The 14129-nt window shown below is 54.1% G+C and overlaps 1 protein-coding gene across 1 annotated transcript in view; it reads left to right on the top strand.

Annotated features, from left to right (window-relative positions):
- The window catches only part of LOC149360949 (uncharacterized), a 196994-nt gene extending 183151 nt beyond the window's left edge, over positions 1–13843 (top strand). The window contains exon 7 of the mRNA XM_089569426.1: positions 13581–13843. Within this exon, the coding sequence (XP_089425552.1) occupies positions 13581–13730 (150 nt within the window). The 3' untranslated portion in view covers positions 13731–13843. The remainder of the gene's footprint in view (positions 1–13580) is intronic.
- The last annotated feature ends 286 nt before the right edge of the window (positions 13844–14129 follow it).

Here is a 14129-nt window from a genome sequence, read left to right as displayed (position 1 = left end):
ATACAACAGCTGTATCCTACCGGTACTCACCTATGGGGCAGAAACGTGGAGGCTAACAAAGAGGGTTCAGCTTAATTCAAGGACAACGCAGCGAGCTATGGAAAGGAAAATGAGAGGTGTAACGTTAAGAGATCGAAAGCGGGCGGAGTGGGAGAGGGAACAAACGCGGGTCAATGACATCTTAGTTGAAATCAAGAGGAAGAAATGGGCTTGGGCAGGGCATGTAATGCGAAGGCAAGATAACCGCCGGTCCTTAAGGGTTACGGAGTGGATTCCAAGAGAAAGCAAACGTAGCAGGGGACGGCAGAAAGTTAGGTGGGCGGATGAGATTAAGAAGTTTGCGGGGATACAGTGGCGGCAACTGACAAAGGACAGGGTTAATTGGAGAGACATGGGAGAGGTCTTTGCCCTGCAGTGGGTGTAGTCAGGTTGATGATGATGATGATACTAACCCGACCCACTCTTCCACCTCAAACCACCCACTAATCCCCACTAATCTACATTAATCAATTTCCTGGGGTAGGCCTGCTTCCAAAATTTGCGAGGACACTTTGGAAACTAAGGTGTTGAGAGGCGAAAGCCGAGGACACTATGCCGTGACGACTTCCGATGTATGTGACGTCACACCGTTCGCGTGGCTACATTGATACGCAAATTACGCATCTTTCGGGGATCTTAAGTTTTAATTACGCTTAATTACACATTTTTCCATCTAATTTGACACAAATTTGACGTTTTTCCGACCATTCTGTGCCAATTTTCACTATGCCGTGACGACTTCCGATGGATTGGACGTCACACCGTTCCCGTGGCTATATCGACGTGCGCACTATTTCGATGCAGTTTTGACATTTTTACCTATTAGAAATTAACTAATTATTCTACAGTCATCGAACTTGGCTTATAAGCTCATTTTTTCCTCCTCTATTTTACGCAACTATTCTTTTTCTCATATCTTGTTCAGTTCCCGAGTTAACACGAGTTAACACGCTGCGAAAGGTGTTACCCCCTCTGCTAACGGACGGCAGTATGAGCCATTAAAGGCTTTCGCCTGAAAATTTAACTGGTCTTTTTGGAACATTTGAGGGTGGATCAACTTCGAAACGATGTGCCATTTTCTTTAAGAATGTGATTCAGAGTTCATAATCACATCACATTCCTTAGAGCCCGCCCTCTAAAACCAGGAAAGCTCAACTCGGTGTCGACCATATGATGACGCCCCGCCAGACGAATCTATGACGTCACGGATACTGTCACAATTCCTATGGTGTGCGCATTAATTGGCAAAAGTGGCGACTGTAAGTGGCAGCTTGAGTCATTATTTGTCCTAAATGGCCATTTTCCGCCATTCTCACTGCCCTGTACAGATTAAATTCTCTTGGTAGAGCGTTTATAACTTAGCAGTATTAGCAAATATCATTGTTCGGTATTAGGCTCGTGTGGAAATTAGCAAAAAGCATTCTATTGATGTTTTCCTCGGAAAAAGTTGTACTGTCATGAGTGAATCCACGCTTTCGGCCCTACGCTAGCCAAGCCAAATACGAAACCTCATCTTCCCGACCTGCCCTTGATGGATTAAGTGCAGCGCCCCCAGCTGTCCCTCTAAGTATGGACAAGACACTCTAGGAGTAGGCCTAACACTTAGAAACCAGACTACCTCCCTTGCTTTCACGGTATTCACGTGCTAAAAATGAGTTGCTTCACTTTTCCCAGGTGGTCAAGAGCGCCAGCGATCACCTCAACAACATAAACTACAACACAGGATATTTCACCGCACGACTCAGGCGCGAGCGGTATGGTGTGTTGCTGGGCGAGTTAGTTGAGGTACACCTTGAGAAAAACAGCGCTTGCAGACAAAGGACCAGAACAAGAAGGACACACAACTGCGCTGCGCATTGTGTTCCTTCTCCTTCTGGTCCTTTGTCTGCAAGCGCTGTTTTGCTCAAGGCGAGCGGTATTTGAACAATAAATTCGGCAAGATTATTGACGTCACCACTGCTGGAAACGAGAACTGGACAGCAGGGATAAAGTTTTGCCGAGCTGGCAGATTCAGCGCTTGCGCTGCTGCTTGCCCTCGCTGCGCAGGTTTGTGTGTGCGGGTCCAGGTGCCAGTCACAGCAGGCTCCAAGCGCGGTCCATGCGCTATTATGCGGCTGCGCATGCGTGGTGTCTTCTGACAGTCAGCACCCGCGCGGTCGGACGGCAACTGCATTGCTCCGCAGTCCTTCGCTCGCGCACTCTGTGCTTTAGGGTAAACACAGAGCCCCGATATAGCGACTGTCATTGACCCGTCCAGCGGAATACCGCTAGCGCAAAGCACGTGCGCACTACCTCCAGTGTGAATGGAATATTGAGGCAGCCTGTTACTGTAAACGGAGTGGACTCCAAGAGGAGGCAACCGGAGCAAGGTCCAGCAGAGAGTCAGGTGGGCGAATGAGATTAGGGTGTGTGCGGCGATAAAGGTGGCCTCAACTGGCGCTGAGCAAGGCTTATTGTAAATCTTTCGGAGAGAGGAATTTGCCTTGCAGAGGACACGTGAATGGGGATCATGATTATCAGTATACCCCCCCCCCCCCCCCCCCCCCCCGGCCATGTCACATCACGGCTTCCAAAGAGGGAGACTTGCATGCACTAACTCATCTTGTTTGGCACTGTGGGTGTGAGTGCTGTCGCCGCGGCGGAAGTTCACCAAACGACGCACAGACAACTATCGAGGCGTTCACCACCCTTAGGCGCGTCTAATCACGCCGCAGTTCTGACGTTTCCAGCGCTTGTCTTTTAAACCGCGCTGGAAACATGGCAAAGAACAAAGGAGCGCGGACTTCTCAGCCTAGTGTAGCCTTCCATTCAGAGAGTTAAACGCGGAGAACCGTTTCTAACACAGCTTTCACGGATAAGACAGCAACGCAAACAAAAGCGCGAAAGGGAACGGCCGACTTCGTCACCGACCGCTCGTGTATGAAATGGTCGTCGCCAGATTCTTACGCACCTACTTTAAGCAGCAATATTTGCTTCAAGGGGCACATCAGCGTCCACGTCTACGTCCGTACTGCGGTGTTCCATCACGTTTCACTTAACGACACGCTGAAATTTCAGGAAGTGAGCTGCTCCACCGGCTCGCCAACGACGTCACGCACCCGGCACCTGCAATCACCTGGCCTTTCCCACCGACGTGGGATAAAACTTTTAGTGCAAACACAGCATAAACAGCTGCATTGACACCGTCAGTGAGGCCCACCAATAACTGCCTTGCCCCCACCCAGCTTCAACCGCTTTACACCCCCCATCTCTCTGTATGCTCCGGAACACATCCTCGCCCGCTCTACTACCTATATCGCCTACAAGCTGCCCCAGCCTGCCCTAACTGCTCTGAACTTTGCGCATAACTAGAGTATTACCTCTTCACATGCCCAGTAGGCATATTCCCCCCCCCCCCTTCCTTTCCTTACCAACCCCATCCTCCTGGACTGCGTGGTTGGCCTCCTACCAGTTTGAAGATCAACTGTCGCTGGTGGAACAAGCTAGAACAAAGTGTCCAAATTTTTGGCGACTAGAACAAAGTTGCCAAATGAAGTGCTTTCTCTCTTTCTCGTTCTGTCTCTACCATGCCTAGGCGACGGAAGCCAACAGTCACCGAAACCAAGCAGCATAGGGGATGTCTTTTTTTTTAATTTGCAGTTTTTCATCAATGTGCAATTAATAAAAGCAGAAGAACAAACAACCATATGCCACCGGTGGGATCCGAACCCATGACTACCTAATTTCGCGTCCGGTGATCTACCAATGGGGCTACGGCGACGGCTGTCCAATCTTCTGCTTTCAGGGATATAGATGTGTTGTGTAAGCGAACATTGAGAGTGTTCACCCGTGCCACCATCGTCCATAGCGGCTGACGTACTGCGTCTTGTATTACCGCAAGTGCCAGTAGAAACATGGTTGAACAGTGAGGGCGGAAGCTGGGCGAGAACCCTCTTATGTTTTTTTCTCTGCTTTTATTAATCTCCCATTGACGAAAAACTGCACATTAAAAATTAAAAAAATACATCGCCCATGCTTCTTGCTTTCGGTCACTGTTGGCTTCCGTCATATATGCCATAACGAGCACCTCTTTCCATTACTTTGTCTACCCTACCCACGAATCAACGTTCTTACCTGCCAAAACAGCAAAGCCTTTGCCCCATCGGTGATGTGGACACGTTGCGTTTGATGAAGGCGCACTACTACGTAGTTTGCGTCGTCTTTTGACCCGTCGGCGAAACAACCACAGCGGGTTAAGGGTACAACACTTTCTTGCAGCGTCTTCGCTAGCAAAGACCGTCGAACCGCGGGGACCATGCCAGACTGCTGCCTGCGCGCCTATAACTTGCAGAAGACGGCTATCGGTCCCGGAATTTTGTTCAAAACCAGCAGTCGTACGAGACTGCAGAAAATTTAAACAACGCTTGCGCCGACGACCACGTAACTCCGTATGTTATATGAGGGCAATCTTTCCACCTTCGGCTGCAGCTATTAAGGTAAGCATTCATGTGGTCACTGAGGCCTGCCGCGCTGCTATGTGTCTCCTTCGCTCCGGTGGTCTCGATCAAACGGCGGCCGTACAGGAGCGTCAATTGCTGTTCTTGTCTTAGCCGAACGTAGCGACCTACTTTTTTCCTGGACAGCGTCGCGTGTGCCCCCGCGTCGTTAGGGGAGCCCAGGGGCTAGCGGCAGCTGCTCCGGACGCGCCGTTGGGAAGCGTGGCACTTAGCCACAGCCGCCCTGTATTGCGGACGCCATGCTTGTGCTTCCTGGAAATCAATCCGCTTGTCTACGTGACTCATATACATGGGCAAGTTGAGAAGGCGTAGGTCTTCGTGCCGCCCTTCTTTTTTTGTCGAAAATTGTTCGCCCAGCGCTGTGCTCGTGCAGCCACGCAGTTCTTCGCCTGTCTCCTGCCCTTCAGCGTGACTCGCTTAATTCGCTCGAAACCGGTTAATGACTCGCTCGATTGCGGTCGTTCTTTCTGTCGTGGAAGAGAGGAGAGTTTGGTGCTCGTGCTAACGGGAAAACGCTTTGCTGCACTTGCTCGCGCATGTCGTGACATTTGTGCATGTCGTGACAGGCCGCACGTGTAGCTACCGTCAGAACAGTACCGCTTCTTGCGCCCATTTGATATAGTACTGAGCGTCTGTGAGTACGTAGTAGCAGGGTGCGACTTTGCTTTGCGTCAGTGATCCGTTTGGCACAGGCTAGGCTGTACCACATGTGGGGTTCATTCCATCCCAAACCGAACGGTGCCGTCCTTCCCATTTGCGAAAACCGTACGAATGCTACGCCAGGGCGATCCCCAAACCGCTTCATCGGGGCGCCTTCTCGCGCCAAAGGGGGATTCTGTAACTCACGAGAGGGTTCCACAAGTGCAAGGCGACGAGACTATCTTTATCAGAAAAGAGTCCACAGATCACAGGTCACGTACGTTGGAGCAAAACTGACTTAAAAATCTTTGCCGATGACTAAAGGTTCAGAAACAGTAGAGCACAAAAAATATCAAGATTCAGAATTGTGTCCTTTTCACAATGAGCAGGCAGTTCTACACAAGCTTTCAAGATGAGAAAAAAAAAATCAGAAAGTATTACGTCTTTTCACAGCAGGTCCATATTGCCACGTATCATTGCAGTGTGTGTTCGTTCACGCTCAAGGCAGCAGGAAAGGGTCGTTATCACTTTTGTTCGTGGCGCGAGAAGCGACCAGACTAATCTCGATTGATCGCAGCCATGAACGGCTGCATCTAGGTTTTTCCAGATTACCGTAGATGATCTTGACCTGTTATCTGGAAGTTTCCTTGCCGGCTTTAAATTGAGCGATGCCGCGAGCGGCGGACATTCGTAGTTCGACGACCGCCGAGCACGCCTGTTGCTGCCCGAGCTCGTCCAGAACCAGCGAAGTTTTTTCGGCGCTGGCTTGCTGAGAAGTTTTGACAAGTGCAGGCGGGCCTCGGATCCACTGCGACCCCGAGGATCCGCAACCAGCCTCCCAGCCCAGGCGCCGTGCCTTTGCCGGTGCTCGGGCAACTTCCTGGCCTTCAAGCAGCAGCCCAGTCGGCCGCCCGTGACGTCATGGGAGGCCCGGGACCTGCTGCCCCTCCGGTGTTCCGTGCGCCGCCCCCAAAGGCGCACTGTTTTTCGTTCACAGTTACATCCGACGCGACAGCTGACGACATCGTCGACGGCATCGAGTTGGTTGTCGGCCCGAAAGGGCTAGAGAGCCTCCAGCACCATGGAGGCATGAAGTTCTGCGTCGCCATGGCCTCGGCTGCGGCGGCGGAGAAGATGCTCGTGGAAGGCGCCTTCAACGTGAACGGCACTTCCGTCCCAGTAGCCTGCGTGGGTCCTGCCGTGGTCCACGTGACGGCTTTTCGTGTGCCGCTGTTCGTGGGAGACGCGGCGCTGGCAGCGGCACTGAGCTCTTTCGGCAAGGTGCTGGACATCACCCACCCCGTCCTCAAGGGCCGTCGTCACGTCGGCAACGGGACGCGCGTGGTCCGGATCGAGATGAAGCAGGCGGTGCCGAACTTCTTGACCGTCCAGGGCCACCGCGTCATGTTTGCCTACCGAGGCGTCCGGAAGGTGTGTTCCCGCTGCGGGCAGAACGGCCACATCGGCGCGGCGTGTCGAACGCCGCGGTGCGCTCGCTGCGAGGTGTTCGGCCACGACACGGCCGGATGCGGAGCGGCTTGCAGGCGCTGCGGTGGAAGCCACGCCACAGCGGACTGCCTGCGGCCACGGTCCTATGCGGCGGCCGCCGCCTCGAGGAAGGAACCGAGTAAGGACAACGTGGCCGCAGAAACGCGGAGCCCACCAACCGTCCGGACGCCTGTTGCCGACGAGCACCCAACGACCAGCCGCCCGAGGGAGCCCGAACCCGCCCCCGCGACGGAGGTGCCCGTGAAGGAGCAGCTCGAGGGGACGCCTTCAAACGAGGTGGAGCCGTTCGGTGCTGTTTTCGCGGAACCCTTGCCGCCGCTACTCCGCACAGCTTCCTTCAACACCGAGAGCAGCAGCGGCGATGAGTCGAGCGTGGCGTCGGGCGACCTGGTGGACGTACCGGACAAAGTCACGCCGCTTCGCCTGACAGGCGACTTGACGTGCGGCCAGGTGTCAGGAACGACGACTCCTGGAGGTGCGGACGACGCGCGCTTCCCGTCACCAGCCAGCCACACCCTCCCATCGGCGACCCTGGCGTCGGCATCGGCTTCAGCTGCGAGCGTCGCCAAGACCACGCAGCAACCGGTGAGCGAGGCCACAAGCGCCGACGGCCCCGAAAACATGGACTTTTCCCGACCAGACTTCAAACGTGCCCACCCCCAATCATCGGAATCCGAAGGGACTGTTAACGAACGTTCTAGCAAGAAAGTGCCGCGCGCGCCAAGCGCCGCCCATGGCAGCGCTCTTTAGGTTGTATGCTATGCCGTCGGTGCTCTTGGCAGTCATGGCGGTTGTGCATCTCCTCTCCCTGAATGTTCGGGGATTTCAATCCGTAGACAGACAGAGAGAGGTGATGCACTTTGCCAGGGCTAGGGGCGTCGACATCCTGTTTTTACAGGAATGCAACTTCCGTACTTCACTTGATGTGCTGAATTTCACCACCCGGTTTTCTGTTTTTGCTTATTTTTCGTTGACTGATTTTCATATGTGCGGTGTTGGTGTCGTTTTTGTAAACCCCTGCCTGCGCGCGGGTGCTCATTGCACTTTCGGGCTGGACGGCCGCACTCTTGCGGTCGACTTCACACTAAACCAGCGGCGGGTACGTGCGTTGGTTGTATATGCGCCAGCACGGCGGACTAATAGTTCTGATTTTTTTGAGCGCCTCGACTCATTCCTCCTTGATCCCTACCCCACTTTCATCGTCGGTGACTTCAATTGTGTACTTAACATCGACCGTGACGTCCGCGGACAGGGTCACGGTCGCCGTTATTGCGGTGCCCCCGCGCTCCGCGATCTCGTGACTCAGTTCCGCTTGTCTGATGCGTGGGTGCAGCTTCACGGGGATGCCTTTGGAGCGACGTTTGAGAGAGCACAGTCAGCGAGTCGGATAGACAAATTCTATTTTCCACCAGAGCTCGCTTCTTTTGTCGTTAGCTGCGAAGTTCTCGCGTTCCCTGCAGGCACGCCGGTGATTTCCGATCACCACCCCTTGTCAGTCAGGCTCGACTTTGGTGAGGACACCCCACGTACTGTTACGTGGCGCATGGACACGAGCCTACTGGCGGACCCGGAAAGCGTGGCGTCGCTGCGTACGGCGTTGGCAGCATCGTGCAGGAGCTTCGTTGCGACTGATTCATGGGACACACTCAAGGCTCGTTGGCAAGCAACCCTGGTGGCGGCCGGTCCAGACCGCAGACGCCGGGTAACTCATGCACTGAATGACACCCTCAAGCGCATCCATATAGTGCAAAGGGGAGCACCCTTAACCTTTGCCATGAGCGATTACCTGAGTCTACTTAAAGCACGTTACCACGTGTTGCTCTGCCAGTCATCACGGGCAGCTAGTCGTGCACACCAGCTCGGGCGGCCGATATCAGACCCGGCTGTGCTACGACACGTACGCGCAGGCACGGCAGAGGAATTCGCTCCCGCTACTGTGCCTTTCGTGACACTCCCAGACGGCACCCAAAGCAAAACCACGGCCGATATCTGCACGATCTTCGCAAGCCACTTTTCGAACCTGTTCTCTACGGACAGTTGGCTACATCTTCAAGATGGTTATGACGGGCTTCTACAAAGTTTTTTTGGAAACTTGCCACGAGTAGCTGAAGAGTTGCATGAAAACCTTTGCGCACCAGCCACAAGCCAAGAGCTGCACGCCATCCTGCAGAGTATGAATGCAGCCTCTGCCCCCGGTCCAGACGGCATTCCAACAAGTTTTTATTCAAACTTTTTTTACGAGATCCAAGGAGCGCTCCTGAAGATGGTCAACGGCTTCCTCGCGGATGGGTTACGTCCAAACTCTTTCCGCGAATGTCGCATCATACTCATTCCGAAAGCGGGCGGTGACCCCTCCGACCCGCAAGCATGGCGGCCCATAAGCCTCTTAAACGCAGATTACAAAATAGTTACATCTTTACTGAACACAAGAATGCGGACCATCCTACCTCACCTAATCCACCGGGCTCAAACCAGCAGCGTGCCTGACCGCTCTGTGTTTGATGCATTGGCACTCACTAGAGACCTGTTCACATTTGCCAGCAGGACGGGCTTCAGCGGGTGCTTTGTTTCACTAGACCAGGCGAAAGCATTCGATCGGGTGGAACACTCGTATCTGTTCGGAGTCCTTGAAGCCTTCGGATTCCCTCCGCAAATTGTCAGCAGGCTGCGCTTACTTTACGCAGACCTGAATGCTCGTCTCTCCGTAAACGGCCACCAGAGCGCTCCCTTCTCAGTCACCAGGGGCATAAGGCAAGGATGCCCTCTCTCCCCAACATTCTTCGTGTTGTGCCTGGATCCACTCATCGGGCGCATTAACGACAGCCCATCCATACGCGGCTTCCCTCTGCCTGGCCAGGGCCAAATCAAGGTATCGGCCTAGGCCGATGACGTGTCGCTTTTCCTCAAGGACGAGGATAGCTACGCCGCTTTTTCGCGGCTGTTTCTCGAGTACAGCGAGATATCTGGGGCCCTATTGAACAGGGGAAAAAGCAAGGCACTAAGGTTTGGCACCTTCACACCGAACCTTGCGGGCGAGGTGGAGTGGGTGCAGGGAGTGAAAGTCCTGGGAGTAGTATTCCTCGCCAGCGGAGAAGTAGCCCGCGAAACCTGGACTAACCTCCGCACGAACGCTGAGAAACGCCTCTCGGTGGCGTCAACTTTCCGCCTTTCAATGGCAGAGCGCTGCTATATAGTTAAGTCCACAATCCTAGCCGCATGTTTTTTGTCGCCCGCGTCGCAAACCCACCGCGCACGTTTGCGCGCAGGCTAACCTCGGCCTGTGGCTCTTTCGTTTGGGCGGGCAAAACCGAACTTGTGTCACGAATGTTCATGCGCCTTCCATCGTACATGGGTGGGTTTGGTATACCTTGTATCCGCACCATGTGCAATGTGCTCGCCTTGCGAGGAGTACGAGATCTTGTACGCAACCCAGACTATCCCGGGAGAACACTCCTCACATATTTTCTGGGTACAGCGCGTAACGTGTTTTTTTCACAACACGTGGTTGGCCCTACAGCCGAGCAGCCGCCGGCATTTTTCGTTAATGTGCGTCGCACACTGACGTCGTTGACTGCCAGCGTGCCCGATCTGGATGTTGATGAAACCCCACCCTCCAGAATGTGTGAAGCACTAACGGTCGCTGCGCTGACCCGCGAACAACTCCAGAAAACGAGACGGGCACGCTGGCGCCAACTGACCTCAGCTACGCTTCCTGCAGATGTCAGGGACTTCGGCTGGCTGCGAGGCTGGCGGGTCCTGCCCACAAGAGACCGCCTTGCGGCGTGGGGCGTGGCGCCCTCCGCCCGATGCCCGCAGTGCGGTCTGCTTGAAACTTTGCAGCACGCAATGTTTGAGTGTGTAGTTGCGCGCACTTTTTGGACATTAGTGCCACGCATGTTTTTAACCCGCCTGGAAGCGCGCACTAGTTCTCCCGAAGTGTTTCAAAATATGCTCTTGTGTGTCGGCATGTTCGTTTTATGGCGGCAGCGTGGAGTGGCATCCTTAAATGGGCGTCCGCAAAGAACAATGTTCCCAATGTTGCAGCGCCTGCGCACGCGCCTCTTTGAACAAGCATGCATGGACGCTCTGTCAATGAGCGAGGCTGAGTTCTTGCGCAAATGGTCGACATACTTTATCGTCCTGCGCGGCGGTCGAGTATTACTGCATTACTGACGTGCTCAGTGCTGCGTCACTGAGCATGTGCTTGACAGATCAGAGCATTAAGTTCATCTGTTTTGTTTTGTATTTTCTATGTTAAAACAGAAAAAATAAACTTCTCTTTCTACGCCGCCGCCGAGTGATTCAGTTATTTTGAGGGCGCAAGTCAGCCCAAATAAAGAGCTTCGTTTGCAAGTCTTTGTTGCTGTCTTCCTGACCGCTGGACTGCCGTCACTACAACGTGACATCTGGTGGAGGTGCTGGGTAGCCTTCCAGGTACCGGACAACCCCCTGCAAGTCGTGACGCCAGCCCTTTGAGTTATTCGCCGGAAGACCTGACTCCAGTCTACCACGCAGCCTATGGAGCCTCCAGCCATGACTTACGCCGCAGCCGTGCGCCGTCCTGTACCTCGACGACGGGACCCAAGCCCCTATCGCCCTTAGCCAGCTGCGCTGGAGCGCCGCCCTCTCGCCCCAACTCGCCCGTCCTACGAGCGTCGTACACGGCCGAGGAAATGCGTCGAGTGGAGAACACCCGACTAGCGCCGCCCACAATGCTTCCACTGCGGAGAAGCCGGTCACATTCTCCGGTACTGCCCATACAGGAGAATGGGCATCCGAGGGTTCCCTTACGACGCCCCACGACCCCGACCCGGCCAGCGACCAGCCGAAATCGAGGATTTTTCTGCGTCGGGAAGGATACTCATCGCGAGCCGCCTACCGCGTTCTCCGTCGCCATCGTCACCGCGCCAAGTATCTCCTAGCCGAGGCTACGCGGTCCGTGGACGCTTCCCCAGCCCCCGAAGGTTAAACTGAATAAAGCAGCCTCTGGAGGTGAGGTTGCTTCGGAGCGCAAGAACTAAGATCCTCCATCGACGAAAACAGAAGACCATGCCCCCTACGACAACGACGACCCCTACGACGACGACGACCCCTACGACGACGACGACCCTTACGAAGACGACGACCCCTACGACGACGACGACCCCTACGACGACGACGACCCTTACGAAGACGACGACCCCTACGACGACGACGACCCCTACGACAACGACGATCCCTACGACGACTACGATCCCTACGACGACGACTACAACGACGACAAATACGACGACAAATACGACGACAACACCGACGACAACAACGACGACGACGACGACACGGCCAGACTTGAAGCTTTTACCGCTGCCCTTACGCCATATTATGAACGCTAAAGGACTGGAAGTTTTCATTGTCCGTGTTTATTTTCATTTTAAAGCATCGAGACGATGCTTCTTTGGAAGGGGGGTAATGCCACGTATCATTGCAGTGTGTGTTCGTTCACGCTCAAGGCAGCAGGAAAGGGTCGTTATCACTTTTGTTCGTGGCGCGAGAAGCGACCAGACTAATCTCGATTGATCGCAGCCATGAAGGGCTGCATCTAGGTTTTTCCAGATTACCGTAGATGATCTTGACCTGTTATCTGGAAGTTTCCTTGCCGACTTTAAATTGAGCGATGCCGCGAGCGGCGGACATTCGTAGTTCGACGACCGCCGAGCACGCCTGTTGCTTACGCCGCCGCCGAGTGATTCAGTTCTTTTGAGGGCGCAAGTCAGCCCAAATAAAGAGCTTCGTTTGCAAGTCTTTGTTGCTGTCTTCCTGACCGCTGGACTGCCGTCACTACAACGTGACAATATATACCGGACGCAATGTACGTTATACGTTATACTTTTCAAAAACTAAAAGCATTTTTCTATGCAGTTTTTCCGGTACTACTAGCCGCCCGTTGCTTTTCAGCTTAGAATAAGCTTCCTTAGGGAGTGTGCCAGTGCAGACGTACCGAAATTACGAGTCTCGGATTTTTAACCCTCATCAATGGTAGAACACACAGTTGATAGATCTTCAGGCTGGCGCGCTATACCTAGGCACAAGGACTCGTTTCAAAAAACAGGGCAAGACACGTACGTGCGCACGTACCACCTGTCTTGTCCTGTGTTTTTTGTAACGAGTCCTTGTGCCTAAATATAGCGCGCCAACCTGAAGATGACAAACCAACTAGCCGCCGTTGCATCATTGCTTGAGTTTGTTGAGGTATTAGCGGGGTCGCAGCGGAGCACCAGACAGAGACGACCAGCGTGGCAGACTTCTAGTTCCGGACTGCCCGTGCCGGGCGTGCGCCACGAGCACGCGCTGTCCGTCTTTATTTTCCTCTAGCGCGCGCTGTAACGCCGATCTCAGCGCCGGCGCTTTATAGCGTCGCCGGGCGCTACAAGTTAATAGATGTTTTAGAACCACGAGGGTATTGCTGCAAACGATTCTTGGCGTTTGGATATAAAATTATAACCCACTCCCCCACTTTACACGCGACATTTCTTAAACTACCTATTCCTGAGGCTAAAAACAGAGTAAACGGGGACGAAGCAGAGAGAGGGACACGACGCTGTCGTGTCCCTCTCTCTGCTTCGTCCCCGTTTACTCTGTTTTTAGCCTCAGATCATGCACCAACCAGCCCAAATTTCCACCCTTTTGAAGTACCTATTCCTTTAGATATAAACATTCAGTGGACACCGTCTCAGACAGGCGAAGCCCGCATCCATGCAGGCTATTATGAAGAACTGCGCGTGTTTTTTAGTTTACACCGCGTTGCTCTCAATTTGACCGCTTGCCACTGGAATTACTGTTCTCACCGAAACCGGCCGCGTTCCGTGCGGCCCCAGGATCCTGTGTGACGCAGCCTTTCCTTCTCCCCGCTTCGGACAGGTGTACTTCCTCAAGTGCGTGCTGGCCTACTACCAGACGCTGCAGTGCGAAGCCGAGCTGAAGCCGCAGCCGGAGCCCGAGGCGACGGAGCCCCTGCGTAGCTGCCAGCCAGACGAAGAGCCACACTGCAGCAAGAACATGCACGCGTAGCCCTCCGGCCCACCAAGTCTGCGGCGGCGGGACCGAGAGCGTCCTCGACTCTCGTTGAACAACGCGGTGTGGCCCTGCGCTGGGGCTGCAGGCAGTCACCTCTTCAGAGCAACGCATTGGAGTGTTCTGCCGTCACCGTATTGCTGCATGGTATTCCTGCCTCTCTGTACCGGAAGGCGCAGGACATGCGGGGTTCTTTTTTTCTTTCGCTTTGACGTCAGGATGGTGTCAGAACGAGATGCAGCGTAAAACCCTCCTGCGCAGATGCAGCGAGACCTCGCTCGTAAGACCACCGATCGTAAGAGAACGAGAGAGAACACATCTGTTTTAACCACACACAATCCGGGTCCAAGCAGGAGCAGTAGGCATTCTTTGATCATCACTGGATATCCGCGGTGC

This window comes from Amblyomma mixtum, chromosome 2, assembly GCF_055824585.1.
Source record: "Amblyomma mixtum isolate Tamu chromosome 2, ASM5582458v1, whole genome shotgun sequence".
Taxonomy (NCBI): domain Eukaryota; kingdom Metazoa; phylum Arthropoda; class Arachnida; order Ixodida; family Ixodidae; genus Amblyomma; species Amblyomma mixtum.
Note: the sequence above shows the minus strand (reverse complement) of the source record. Positions and strands in the feature narration are given on the sequence as shown.